General features: G+C 44.5%; 1 protein-coding gene across 4 annotated transcripts in view; it reads right to left on the bottom strand.

Annotated features, from left to right (window-relative positions):
* GABRR3 (gamma-aminobutyric acid type A receptor subunit rho3) overlaps positions 1–13562 on the bottom strand; it is a 107745-nt gene that overhangs the window by 62363 nt on the left and 31820 nt on the right. For 2 of the 4 annotated variants that reach the window (XM_068270633.1, XM_068270635.1), the window contains exon 2: positions 3406–3506. In XM_068270633.1, coding sequence (XP_068126734.1) covers positions 3406–3506 — 101 coding nt within the window. Of the gene's footprint in view, positions 1–3405; positions 3507–5509; positions 5549–11766; positions 11787–13562 lie in introns of those variants that run through there. The other 2 variants (XM_068270636.1, XM_068270634.1) reach the window with 2 other exon arrangements.

Below are 13562 nucleotides of genomic sequence, written 5' to 3'. Positions count from 1 at the left end.
TTGTTACTTGAACCGGCCCTGCATACAGGGTCACTGTATCAATGAGAAGGATCATCGATGTCAATTTTTTTTAGATTGCTTATCTGTTTCCTTGAGAATCGAACATGCGTGACTCCGAAAGTTACACATGTACACACATACTAGGCATGTCGCCCACTGGGGATTGGCTTCCCTTCCTCGATGGGTTAAGGAGGGAGAACAATGATCTAGGCCATCGCTTGGCCAAAGCAAATGTGAGGCCTAGCTCTCCTGTCTTCTTTCAGTCCCTATTGTAACGATCGGTGTCAGCACACAGAGAGGATCTGATTATTGGTGATCTGCAGTATCACCAAGAATACAGATTTATACCTGATTATGGATGATCTGCAGAATCACCAATAATACAAGTATAACTAACCTCTGGACACCTAATAAATGTAAGTGTTTGGTGCAACAGTATATGAGTCTGGACCACCTGAGGAGCAGGTGACTCCAGAAAGTATATGAGTATCTCCTGATAGGCTTGGAGTACACAGAGAGTCAATGTTTCCCTGAGCTGATGGGAATCAGACTCTACTGCATTCAAAGGACTTCTGTGAGATTGAGTCCCTGACTGGATGCAGAGAGGTCCCTCTGAGAGACAGGGAGTCCCTGCAGCTACTGGACACCCCACAGGGGGGGGTGTCACAGGTAGAACGGTCGGTCAGGCCGGGTCGGCAACACACGAGCAGATAAAATACAGAGACAGAAGGCTGATTCGGTAACCAGGGACAGGCAGGGTTGGCAACAGGTAATCAAATGTGCAAAGGTACCGAATCAGAGAGCAGGAGCAGAGTCAAGGGAGCAATAGGTCATAACAGATATCAAGCAGAGGCCTAGCCTAGAGTGTGAGGTCCGTGGTCTCAACACTCAGGGACTGATCTAAAAAACAACACAGTATCCCTAGTCTTGGGTGTGAGGTCCGTGGTCTCGACACCCTGGGACTGGTCTAAAGTATAACACAGTAATACACGGTAATCTGGCTAAGTGTGAATTCCCAGGTCCACCTGGTTCTAACACACTGACGGATCTGACTATGGTCTGAGTGCTAACACATAAGCATTTGCAACGGCAGACAACCAGCCACTGACAGCCGAGAAGTATATATAGCAGAGCGCTTCTCAGCGCCACCCAGTCCCATTCAACCAATCGCCTGCTGTGCTGGGATCAGCTGATCGTCCTGATCAGCTGATCCCTCTCCTATTGGCATAAAGGGCCTGCCTGTCAGCGCGCGCGTGCGTAGCTCTCCATCTGTGTGCACTACTAGGTTCAGAAAAACCAGATGCATGCCGCTGCGGAGAAACCGCCGGTCTGAATGCGGATTCAGCCGCCCCGCTGTCAGTCCGCGTGGCGGTGTCTCCGCAATCCATTACACCTATATACCAATCCATCACCACTCTATTCACCTATAGCCAAGCCCCTGCGTGAACAGGAGACCAGTGTGACTACCTGACAACAGTTACCCCCAGGACTTAGCATGCAAAGTATATAGACTGAGGCCAAGAAGACAAAAGTTCTACTAGAACCACAGTAGACAATACACTATAATAGCAGGCATGGTCGGAAGAGCCCATTTCCGTTTCATTCCGACGGTATTCTGGAGCTGTTCTGCGGAATTCCGACGTATTGTAACGTAATGTCTTACCCTCTAGACCATGAACCACACTACATGCTAAAGCTGGCCTAGCGTAAACCATACTACCATTATGATCAATTCAATAGAAAAAGTAGCATGATTAAGGATTTATGTAGTGTGGTTCATGGTCTAGAGCAGGCATGGGCAAACTTGGCCCTCCAGCTGTTTCTGAACTACAAGTCCCACAATGCATTTGCCTTTATGAGTCATGGCTGTGGCTGTCAGACTCCTGCAATGCATTGTGGGGCTTGTAGTTCTGTAACAGCTGGAGGGCCAAGTTTGCCCATGCCTGCTCTAGAGGGTAGAGAGAGAGAGAGAGAGAGAGAGAGAGAGAGAGAGAGATTTTTGGGTGTTATTTCGGAAAATTCCGTTTAAGAGGTATAGGAATTCCGTTTAGGTAATTCCGGCCGGAATCACGGAATTAATAATTCCGCGGAATTTTCCGACCATCCCTATATAATAGTCAAACAATCCGGGTCAGCAACTGGAGATCAGAAAGGCAAGCTAACAATATCCTGCAGCAAAGGCTAGTCCAATAACAATCCAAGGTCATCATACATAGTAGATCAGAATATCGCAGTACACAGGGATAAGGCAAAAGGCAAGGTCAGATACAATCCAATGTTGGTCCAGGCAGCAGTGGCGTAGCTAGAGATGATGGGGCCCCATAGCAAAACTTTCATGGGGCCTTTAGAGGTAGGCACTCTTGAGCAATACCATCTGCATCTACCCTATGGATATGAGCTAATTGGGCTATTTTCATTCTCATGCAATCTACTGTACACTGCTTACAGTCCATGGGAACTGAGTTAAGTGAGCGTGGAGGAACATATGAAAGTTAATGTAAGTCTATCAAGTACCTGGGCCCCCTATGCTTCAAGGCCCCTTAGCAGCTGCTATGGCCACTATGGCCTCGATTCATCAACACTTAGCAAATTTGTTAACAACTGTTTGGTAAAATACCGAATTTGTTAACTTCATTTCAGGATTCATCAAAGTTATCTACAGCTGTTAGCGAACATTCGGTAACGATTCGGTAACAATTCGCTAAAACGGAATAAAGTGCAATTCATGAAAAAGAAAGTGGGCGTGGTTTAGCGTTACATTTAGGATTAGTTATCTCCTTCTCTGCTCTGTCCTTATTTCTGTCAGATCATTGCTGACAGAGAAGATGGAGCCATTTGAAGTGGTTATGTATCAGCTGAGAGTGATTCAAAGGCACAGAAGGGCAAGAATAAGGTCTAGAACCATATCAATTTGCAAGAGAATAGATTTATTTGCTATAACACGACATCTGCATTTCTCTTGAATCATCTTGTAAGAGAACACAGGCAGTGTCAGGGTTAACTAATTTGCTAGCTGCACTATAATTTTTTAGAAAAGGCTCCTATCAAATTGTGGGATTGTCCCAAGCCACTTCCAGAATCCTGGTCCAGGTGTTAAGCACTATTCAGAATGTTGCTACGTAGTGCTCAAAGGACTGCCTTTTACCCACAATTCCACGGGAATCTTATGGCCTTGTGTTAAAGTACCACTGTAAAATGGAAATATCGACACGTTACCGAATGGTTACCGAATTGTTATCGAATTCACACCGAATGTGGAAAAACCTTGATGAATACAACTAGAAATCGCTAAACTTCGAATTCGGTAATTTAACAAACTGGAAAAAGTTATCTCAAAGAGAATGATGAATCGAGGCCTATGTCTATTATTATGCCCCTGCCAGGCAGCAGTCTAAGTTGTCTTACCTCCAAATCCAGGTCTCATGGCAAAATCATGGTCGTCAATGCGCAAAAGCTGTTCAGATTTGACCTGGCGAACTTTAGTGCTGTCTATTCTCTTCATTTTGCTGCAACATAAGGTTATAATCAGATTAGAAATTCACACAGTAGGATTCAAACAGCTATACAATGTTTATGTTTATTCCTGATGTCATAGGTAGGCAGTTGTCATAATATTACTCCCAAGCATATATACATCTTTTTTTAAAATTGAGGATCTGAAATCTTAGAGACTCAATTCCAGTATTATGGAGCATAACCAGTTACTTTGATTGACAGGTGTTGTAAGCAGAAAGTTATCTTGCTTTCCTGCTGTGGGAAAGCATGAGTCACCAACATTACACTAGGTAAAGAGGCACTGTAGTGATGTAATAGAAATCAGCAAATTATTCAGAATACCCACTTTTATGGTAATTGTAATGTTACTTGTATTAGCATTACTAATATTATCTTACTAATATTATAAATGCAAAAGTTTGGATGTTTGTTACTCGATCACGTAACAATGGCTGAACGGATTTGAATGAAATTTGGCACACATAGTACATTACCTGGAATAACACATATAGGATACTTTTTATCCACAAGTGGGTGGAGACAAATACAAATTTCACTGGGAGAATGTAAATTGCAGCCATTCTACACTGTTAATGGCAGGGTTCTCAAACGTTGCACAGTTGGTCACTGGTTTTATCCACAAGTGGGTGGAGCCTAAAAGCCAATCAAAATGAATCTATTGATTTTCAAGGGGAATAGTTAATTGCTGCCCATCTTGCACTGTTAATCGCACAGTACAGGTACAGTCAGTCATTGGGTGACTGGGGTTCAAATTCAGAAATGGGGTGGAACCACAAACAGGCAATCAGATTTGTTTCATTTCAATGCAAATTATTGATGCCAAAGACTGCAAAGCTCACAAACTTGGTAATTGAGTAATTGTGTGTTAGGGTTAGAAAAAGTGGGTGGAGCCAACACAAGCCAGATACATAACCGGGCAACGCTGGGCCACCAGCTAGTAAAATAATAAATAAAAGAGCGGAGGTGAAGTGCAGAATAATTACTGGGCACTGGAGTTTCAGTGTGTAAAGGGTAGCATGACAAAGGGCATTTTTTGCAGGTTTTGAGGTGGATTCCGGGGGTCACACTGTTGAAAAGTGTAGAGCTCTGTCAGCTTAACTAAATGAGTATGATTCAAGCCAAAGCTTGAGGGGGCACCTCTCAAAATCACCCTTGCTTAAGGCTGGATTTATATTTCTTACGTCCGTAGGCCAGGCTCTCCTTCCTTGTGCATCAGCCGTCCACCCATTTCATGTGCAACCACCTTTTCCATATGTAAAAGCCTAGTGTAGCAACCCCTCTTCGAGCACATCTCCCTTGGGCAGAGGGTCCTTGCTTGCAGCCTTCTTTTTTTATTTGCAGTGGACTCTTCAATGTCCAGCCAGCGCCTTGGACGGCAGCTGCCAAAGTCCAAGGCCTTTGTGGCCTTTCCAGAAAACCATCCTTGCAAGTGTTGAGCAAGTGATCAAGCATCGGGCCCTCATCTGAGCCTGATGGGCACATTTGAGCATCTCTGCCACGTGTGCTGGCATACCTCATTCCACCACTGCTTTCTGAATATAGTCTAGACCATATATGGCAAGCCATATAGGGGAAGTAGGGTGAAAGAACTAAACACTAGGGAGCTGTATAGGGGAGGGTGGGGGCCTTGTCTAGACACCAGGGAAATGTATAGGGAGAGAGGACAACTAGACACCAGGGAACTGTATAGGGGTTGGGGGGGCATTAGATACCTGGGAACTTTAAGGGAGGCAGGTGACCAGTAGACATTGAGGTTGGCTGTGATGAAACGCGGAAAAGCCGCTGTCTCTCAAGGCGAGGCGGCTGTTTCTGCGTCCAGCATGGCGTCACAACGCGGAAAAAACGCTGCATGCCGCTTAGGCAGAGCGGCGGAATCCGCATTGGGAACGGCGGAATCCGCATTGGAGGCGGCTCCCGCACTCAGTTCACTGGATACATTGCAAAACAATACTGGTGTGGCTGGGACTGATAGTCCACCAAGATTCAGACTTACACGCGCGCGAGCATAGAGGCAGAGTTTAAATAGCAGTTAGAAGGGTGTCGGCTGACCAGCTGGGTCAGCTGACAAATTCCACTGCTCCCATTGGACCAGCAATTAGGGAGGTCCTGGAAAGGTCCTAGAGTATATATACTGCTGGTTGTTCACTTGCTCTTTGTCTGGCGTGCGATCACATATGTGGGAGCACCCAGATCCGTAGTCAGATCCGCAAGTGTGCCGGGACCAGCTGGAGCTGTAATCCTACACTTAGCTAGATTCTGTTGATAGCTAAAGTACTAGTTTGATTGTGATTATTTGTTATGACTTTTGCCTGCCTTGAGTATCCTCCTGAACTCTGATCTTGCACCTCGATATTTCTGATACTCTGTTGCCGAACCCCGGCTCATTCCTTGACTCTGCTTCTGCCTCCTGATTTTGTACCCCGATATTTCTGATACCCCGTTGCTGAACCCTGCCTGTACTTTGACTCCGCCTTTGCCTTCTGATCTTGTACTTTATCTGTCCGTGTGTGTATGACCTGGCTTGTCTGACCTCGAGAACCGACCTTACTGTTAGAGGCGGTTCCTCGCTCTGTTAGTGATCCTTCCTCCTGAAGGTTACTTTCAGTCTGTCCTTCCTACTGTCAGTCTGACTCCTCCCGTCTTGGAGAGCTCAGGTCTGCGGAAGGAATCTGTGCAGTACTCCTTGCTGCACTGAGGCCTAGTCCTCAAAGTGTTACTGTTACACCAAACACTACACTCTACTCAGGTGAACAGAGGTTAGCTAGTATATCGGATTATCAGTGATACTGCAGATCACGTATAATCTGGTATACATCTGTATTCCCAGTGATTCTGCAGATCACTGGTAATCAGGTCCTCTCTGTGCTTCACCGATCGTTACATTGGCCCTCTACTAGGTTTCAGTGTACGATTTCGGTCCACTTTGTATTTGAGTTTGACACCCCTGGTCTAGACAAAGAGGTGTTCTACCTCTAGTTACCAACATGAGCTATAAAGCAACTGGCTAAGTGAGAAAGGACTAAGTGGTTTTCAAATATTGTTGATTAATAAAATTAATTTTGAGAAGGTCCACATCTATTTTTACCTTTTAGATCAGGGGTGCTGCTAGGCTCAGGCAAATCAAGCGGTGGCTTGAGGCCTTACCCACAGCAGGGGCCTCCCATGCTGCCAAGTACCTGCCTGTGACTTATATGGCTGCCACTGACTGCCTCCCCATCACTTACAGACATCAGATTAGCAGCAATGTGAACAGAGGGGAGAGCAGCTGATCACGGAGGACACCGCAGATATGGAAATAAAATTAAAAAATTTCAAATTGCTTGCAAGTTTAATGCAAACTGCACGCAGCTTTGAGTTGGGCCAAGCAGATTCAGATTTAGACAAGCTGCATGCAATTTGCATTACATCTACAGTGCCACTGCTGCCCATAATTGTTCATACCCCTGGTAAATTTTGACTTAAAGTCACTTTAATTCAACCAGCAAGCAATTTTTTTTGATGGGAAATGACTTAGGTGTCTCCCATAATAAGATGGAGTACAAGAGGCAATATTGTGTGTGTGTGTGGGGGGGGGGGGGGGGGGGGGGGGGGGGGGGGGGGAACATTTCTTAGCTTTTATTTACATTTAAGCAAAAAGTGTCCAGTCCAAAATTATTTATACCCTTCACAAACTGTCACAGTCTGTTGGAAAATGTAAAGTTCTGTACCATTCCAAATAGTCCAAGCTGTTCTAAAGCATCCTAGTTACCCTGAGTAATTGGGAACAGCTGTTTTAATCAACTCAGCAGGTCAAAAACAGCAGCTCTCTGCAGTTGTGCAGTTTGTGGACAGTCATAGCTAAGACAAAGGAGCTCAGTGAGGACTTGCGGCTGCGCATTGTGGCTGCTTGCTGGTTAAATAAAAGTAGCTTTAAGTAAAAATTTGCCAGGGGTATGAATAAATATGGGCATCACTGTATGTTAACCACTTAAGGACCACAGGCTTTACCCCCCTAGTGACCAAGCTATTTTTTTTACAAATTAGGCCACTGCAGCTTAGAGGGTTTGCTGCAGAGCCGTACAACTTAGCACATGAGTGATTTCTCCCCCTCCCCCCTTTCTGCCCACCAACAGAGATTTCTGTTGGTGGTCTATGATCCCTGCCGGCATGTTTGTTTGTTTTTTTCTTTATTTATTTGTTTATTTATTTTCAATACATTTGTCTTTGTTTAATATTTTTTTTTTTTACTCCCTCCCTCCTCCAGCCAACCAATCACAGCGATTGGCTGTCATAGGCATCAGCCTATCGCTCCTGAGCCTCCCAGGGGGACTGCCGAGTGACACGGCTGTCCCCAGTACAGCGCTGCCGTAGATCGCAGCACGGTACAATGTAAATAGACGTCGGTTTTGCCTGGTAACAGTCTTCTAGCGGAGCTCCATCATTCAAGTGGAGATGCACTCGCTTTCGGCGCGTGCAATCTCCTGCAGAACACGCCCCTAGGACTTCATGCCAGTTGCCATTGATCGGTCGGCAAAAGGCTAAAGTTGTAGTAAACAGCATTTCATCGATCAGTTTCCTGGCTACATGCTTGTTCACCAGAGCAGCCTGTGTTTTGCGTATTTGAAAAAGTGAGGTACCACACAATGGGCTTGCTTCACTAAACTGTGATAACTCATGGCACGGTCGCGCTAGCATTTTTGCGCATGTTTTCACGCACAATTGCAAATTTTCATAAGCCACTTAGAGGCTATATACGTTTTGGTGGCATTTGTGATTAACTGTATTAACTTATGCTTTGCGTCCAGTAATTAATCTGGTTGGAGACCTAGAAGGCAAATGGTCGGGTCCAGTCAAAGATGGAGTATCAGTTTAGTTGTTTGACCCATAGTAACTTTAGACACTGTAGGGCAGGTCCACCACGTGTGATGCACAGTACCAGTGTGTAGGCATCCCCGGAAACTTGTCCACAATTCACCAAGCTCATCTTCTGTCTTTAATAACAATTATGTGCTGATTTTACTATTATCACAATGGTGATAAAGCATTTAGTATTCACTAAGCAATTCACCTCAGGCAAACCTTAAAATAAGGATTCTGTCCCTAAAGGTGCATACACATGTCTGATTTTTCCAAACAACTGGTCGTTTGGATGTCACATCGGGCGTGTATACAAACGGTCATTCGGCTGATAAGGCTGACTTTGACAGATCCGTTAAGCAGATCTGTGAAAACCAGCCTTATCAGCCGAACAACCGTTTGTACACACGCCCTATTTGCCGTCCAAATGACCGGTCCGAACGACCGGTCATTTGGAAAAATCAGATGTGTGCATGTACCTTAAGTTAAGCAGTAATTTCTAAAGTTAAGGTTTTAATCCTTAAAATAACAACAGAATTCTAAAGTTAAAGACAGGATGTTAATTCACATAGAGGAATGCAAGTGATAACAACTGTAAAGCATGTGAGGAGTCATCACCTTATTATCACTAGTATGATTTTAGTGAATTATGGCCAATATTTAGGTTTGTCTGGGCATATCTGGTGTAGCCTCTCAGGCACCAAATAGGACCTATGCAATAGGCATAAAGGTATTTCCATGTTGGAATAACAACAACAACTACAAATAACATTTGTAAAGCGCTTTTCTACAGTAGGACTCAAAGCGCATAAGCATGGCTCAGACCATCGTGGTACAGAGGAAGAATTCCGGAAATGCCAAGCTAAACAGGTGGCTTTTCAGTCTGGATTTGAATAACTCCAGGGATGGGGCTGTCTTTACTGGGTGTGGCAGGGAGTTTTCAAAGAGTAGGGGCAGCATGACAGAAAGCTCTGTTTCCAAAGGTTTTAAGGTGCACTCTGGGAGTGACCAAGTTTATAGAACCTGCTGATCTGAGGTTGTAAGAGGTGTGGTGCAGCTTCAGCAAGTCCTTCATGTATCCAGGGCCCAAATTCTGCAGTGATTTGAATGTCAGCAGTCCAATCTTGAAGAGTATTCTCCATTCTATTATTAGCCAGTGCAGTGAGTGAAGGATCGGGCCGGGGTAATGTAACAGTGGTGAGGCTGGTTTGTTAGCAATCTGGCAGCAGCAGTCTGCACTAATTGCAGGCGGAGCAGGTCCTTGTTTGGGAGGCCAGCATAAAGGGCATTGCAGTAATCCAGCCGTGATGTGATGAAGGTGTGAACTAGGGTTGGAAGATCCTCTGGGGGAATCAGATGTTTAATTTTTGCAATGTTTTTCAGATGAAAGTAGGAAGATTTTTCTACAAATGAAATTGGGTTTCTGAAACTAAATTCCCCATCAATTAGCACACCAAGGCTGCACACAAGGTTGGAGCTGTTTATGTCTGAATTCCCAATCCTGATTGGTGTTGCTTTAGGATAGAGCTGTTTTGATGGCGAGTGCTGGCTTTGGACAACAAGGACCTCAGTTTTGTCAGCATTCCGTTTCAACCAGTTATCATTCATCCATGCCTGTAGCTTAGCTAAGCAAGAATTTATTTTTGGGGTAGGGTCTGTTCCACCAGGTTTGAAAGACAGGTATAGCTGTGTGTCATCGGCGTAGCAGTGGTAAGTCAGGCCATGTCGTTGGATAAGTGTACCGAGTGGCAACATGTAGATTGCAAACAGCAGAGGGGATAGAGGGGGACAGAGGGGATAGGATTGTGGCACTCCGAATTGTAGAGGTGCAAGGTCGGACATGACAGGTCCTAGGGCTACTCTCTGTGTTCTGTGAGTCAAGAATGATCTGAATCACTGGAGGACTGAGCCACTGATGCCACAGTACTTCTGCAGTCTGTTAAGCATGATTTCATGGTCAACTGTATCAAAAGCCGCTGAGAGATCCAACAGGATTAGGATGGAGCATTCCCCTCTGTCCCTTGCCATGAGCAGATCGTTGCAGACTTGGATGAGGGCTGTTTCACAGCTGTGGTGTTTCTTAAAGAGGGCCGGAGCGGACTGCGCAGGCGCAGTAGTTCGGCGCCTGCGCAGGCCACTCCGGCCCACGTGGCGGTGATTGACAGCACCGCTCGCGCAGGAGCAGTACAGGCCGACCTGGAGGTCACCCTGACATCATCGCCGGGGACCGGGATGGAGCTGCGGTGAACGGCTGAAGGGAGAGCTGCGGCGAGGGACATGCTGGGAGCTTGGTGCTGGAGGAAGCCCCCGGTAAGTAGCACTTATTTTATGTATATCGCCTGATGACTCCTTTAATTCAAATCCGTTCAGCCATTGTTGCGTGATTGAGTAACAAACATCCAAACTTTTGCATTTATAATATTAGTAAGATATGATTTAGCGGTACAATTACCACTGAACATCACATTGATACTTGCAACTGCATTTAACACACTTGTGAAACCACTTATTGATTTCTGTTTTATTGAATTAAAATAATTTAAAAAAATAAACCAATTAACAATACAATACAGTTACTGTACATTTTGTTATAATTTTACCTAACAATCACTTCCATATATATGAATATCTCATTGCATACCATACTATCTCCATCTTTTTTTGAATATACTGTACATACACCCTCTTTCATAATTCTACAATTTTTGTTTTTGAGAAAAACGTAAATAAGGTTAAAGGGATACTGTAGGGGGGTCGGGGGAAAATGAGTTGAAGTTACCCGGGGCTTCTAATGGTCCCCCGCAGACATCCTGTGCCCATGCTCCGGCCCCGCCTCCGGTTTACTTCTGGAATTTCAGACTTTAAAGTCTGAAAACCACTGCGCCTGCGTTGCCGTGTCCTCATTCCCGCTGATGGCACCAGGAGCGTACTGCGCAGGCCCAGTATGGTCTGTGCCTGCGCCGTACGCTCCTGGTGACATCAGAGGAAGCGAGGACACGGCAACGCAGGCGCAGTGGTTTTCAGACTTTAAAGTCTGAAATTCCAGAAGTGAACCGGAGGCGGGGCCGGAGCATCGGTGAGTGGCTGCGTGGGCACAGGATGTCTGCGGGGGACTATTAGAAGCCCCGGGTAACTTCAACTCATTTTCCCCCAACCCCCCTACAGTATCCCTTTAAGTATGTAATGAATACAGTAGTTACATATAGTTTATTCAGTTTGTATACTGTTTGACAATCTATCACACACCATGCAGTTCTTGGCAAAGTTGGTCTGAATTTTATAACACGTCCAATCTAAAAAAACTGAAGAAAATGGTCAATTCGATCAGATCTCTTGATCAAATAATAATTTTTTTATTTCACTGTCCAACCAAATCAAACTGCGGTGAAATCGAACAGAAAAATGATAACGTACCTTTAGTACAGATTCACTTTAAAGGACAACTGAAGCAAGAGGGACATGAGGCTGCCATATTTATTTCCTTTTAAACAGACACTGAAGCGAAAAAAAATGTATGATGTAATGATTTGTATGTGTAGAACAGCTAAGAAATAAAACATTAGGAGCAGAGACATAAGTCTAACATTGTTTCCAGTACAGAAACTCCAGTTGTTATCTATGCAAAAGAGCCATTGAGCTCCACGACTTTCAAAGTGGCAGAGAGTTCTGTCTTCTGAAGCTTGTTATCTCAACTGTCAGTCATTGTAATTTATTTTTCTCTCCAGAGGACAGTTCAAAAGTTCACTGGCCTGCACTGTAAAATCATTTAGAATGCTGAGTAGTGCTTAAGCTGCAAATATTAGAGAATGATGCAATATTATAAAAAAACACTATATAACTGAAAATAAAAATATGGGAATATTTTCTTTGCTACTAATGTTATAGTAGTTATCCGTACTATACAAGCAATTCATTATATCATTTTTTTTTGTTTTTCCCTTCAGTGTCCAATACCAGTTTTCTGGCTATCCTGCTGATCTTCTGCCTCTGCTTTTAGCCATAGACCCTGAACAAGCATGCAGCAGATCAGGTGTTTCTGAAATTATTATCTGATCTGACCAGATTAGCTGCATGCTTGTTTCTGGTGTGATTCAGACACTACTGCAGCCAAATAGACCAGAAGGGCTGCCAGGCAACTGGAACTGTTTAAAAGGAAATAAATATGGCAGCCTCCATATCCCTCTCGTTTCAGTTGTTGTTTAATTCAGAGTATCTGCATGTGACCTCTGTCTATTCAGTATCACAGAGAATGTAAGCACTCCGGAAGACATAGGCATGTTTCTATCGGTGAAAAGCATCTCTTGTTTATTGAGTAAATGGACCAGGAGAGTAATCTCTCTCGTGTTCTTTTGGTTAATGCTTGAAAATCTTCTTTGGAAGAGAACACAGACAAATAGCTTTGTGGAGGAGGGGCGGCTGCACACCAGGGGAAATTGTACGTTAATGACATTTCCCCATAGATTCTTCTCTGAAAGTCCCTTACTCTTCCCGTCACCATCTGTCTGCAGTGCTCCCGGCTGCTGCTTTTAATGCATTGTAAATAATAATAATAATATATTGGATAATGGACCGCATGCTATAGATCGTAAGGATGTAAGGAATGTCAGGGAAACTGCTAACCAAATACAGGGGCTTAAAGTGAACCTCCAGACTAAAAATCTACTCAGCAGCACAGAAAAGGCTAACACTTTCACAGCATCAGGACTTTGTTTTTCTTACCCAAGCCTCATTTTTAGCTGCACAGAAGAAAACTGCCCGGGCATTTTTCCCCTGATGCTGTGCAAAGTATAATGGGATCTCTGATGTTGTTGTTCTCGTTCTGCTGTTTTGGTGAAAATTTTTTTTTTTAATTTGAGATTTGAAGCCTAGCCCGCGCAGCTGGGAGGGGTGATCAGGACAGTTGGAACTGCGTCTTATGCTCCCTGTCACCTCCTTTCAACCACAAAGATGGCTGCCCCCATGAAATCACAAACATTTGCCGGTTCTTTTAAAACAGGGTTGGTAAGAGATTATATTACCCATCTATTTTAATTAACATCACTAATGTAACTTAAAGGACTTACGAGGCCTGATTTGTAAAAAATAAATTAAAAAAGTTAGATACCTGTGTGTGTTTGCAAGGCACGGAGGACGCCGTCCGCGCCCTCCGTGCCGTTCCGCCGGGTCCCCGCTGCTTAAAATCCCCCCGAACGTCCCCCGACCGCACGGCC

Source organism: Hyperolius riggenbachi, chromosome 2 (assembly GCF_040937935.1).
Source record: "Hyperolius riggenbachi isolate aHypRig1 chromosome 2, aHypRig1.pri, whole genome shotgun sequence".
In the NCBI taxonomy this organism is placed as follows: Eukaryota; Metazoa; Chordata; class Amphibia; order Anura; family Hyperoliidae; genus Hyperolius; species Hyperolius riggenbachi.
Note: the sequence above shows the minus strand (reverse complement) of the source record. Positions and strands in the feature narration are given on the sequence as shown.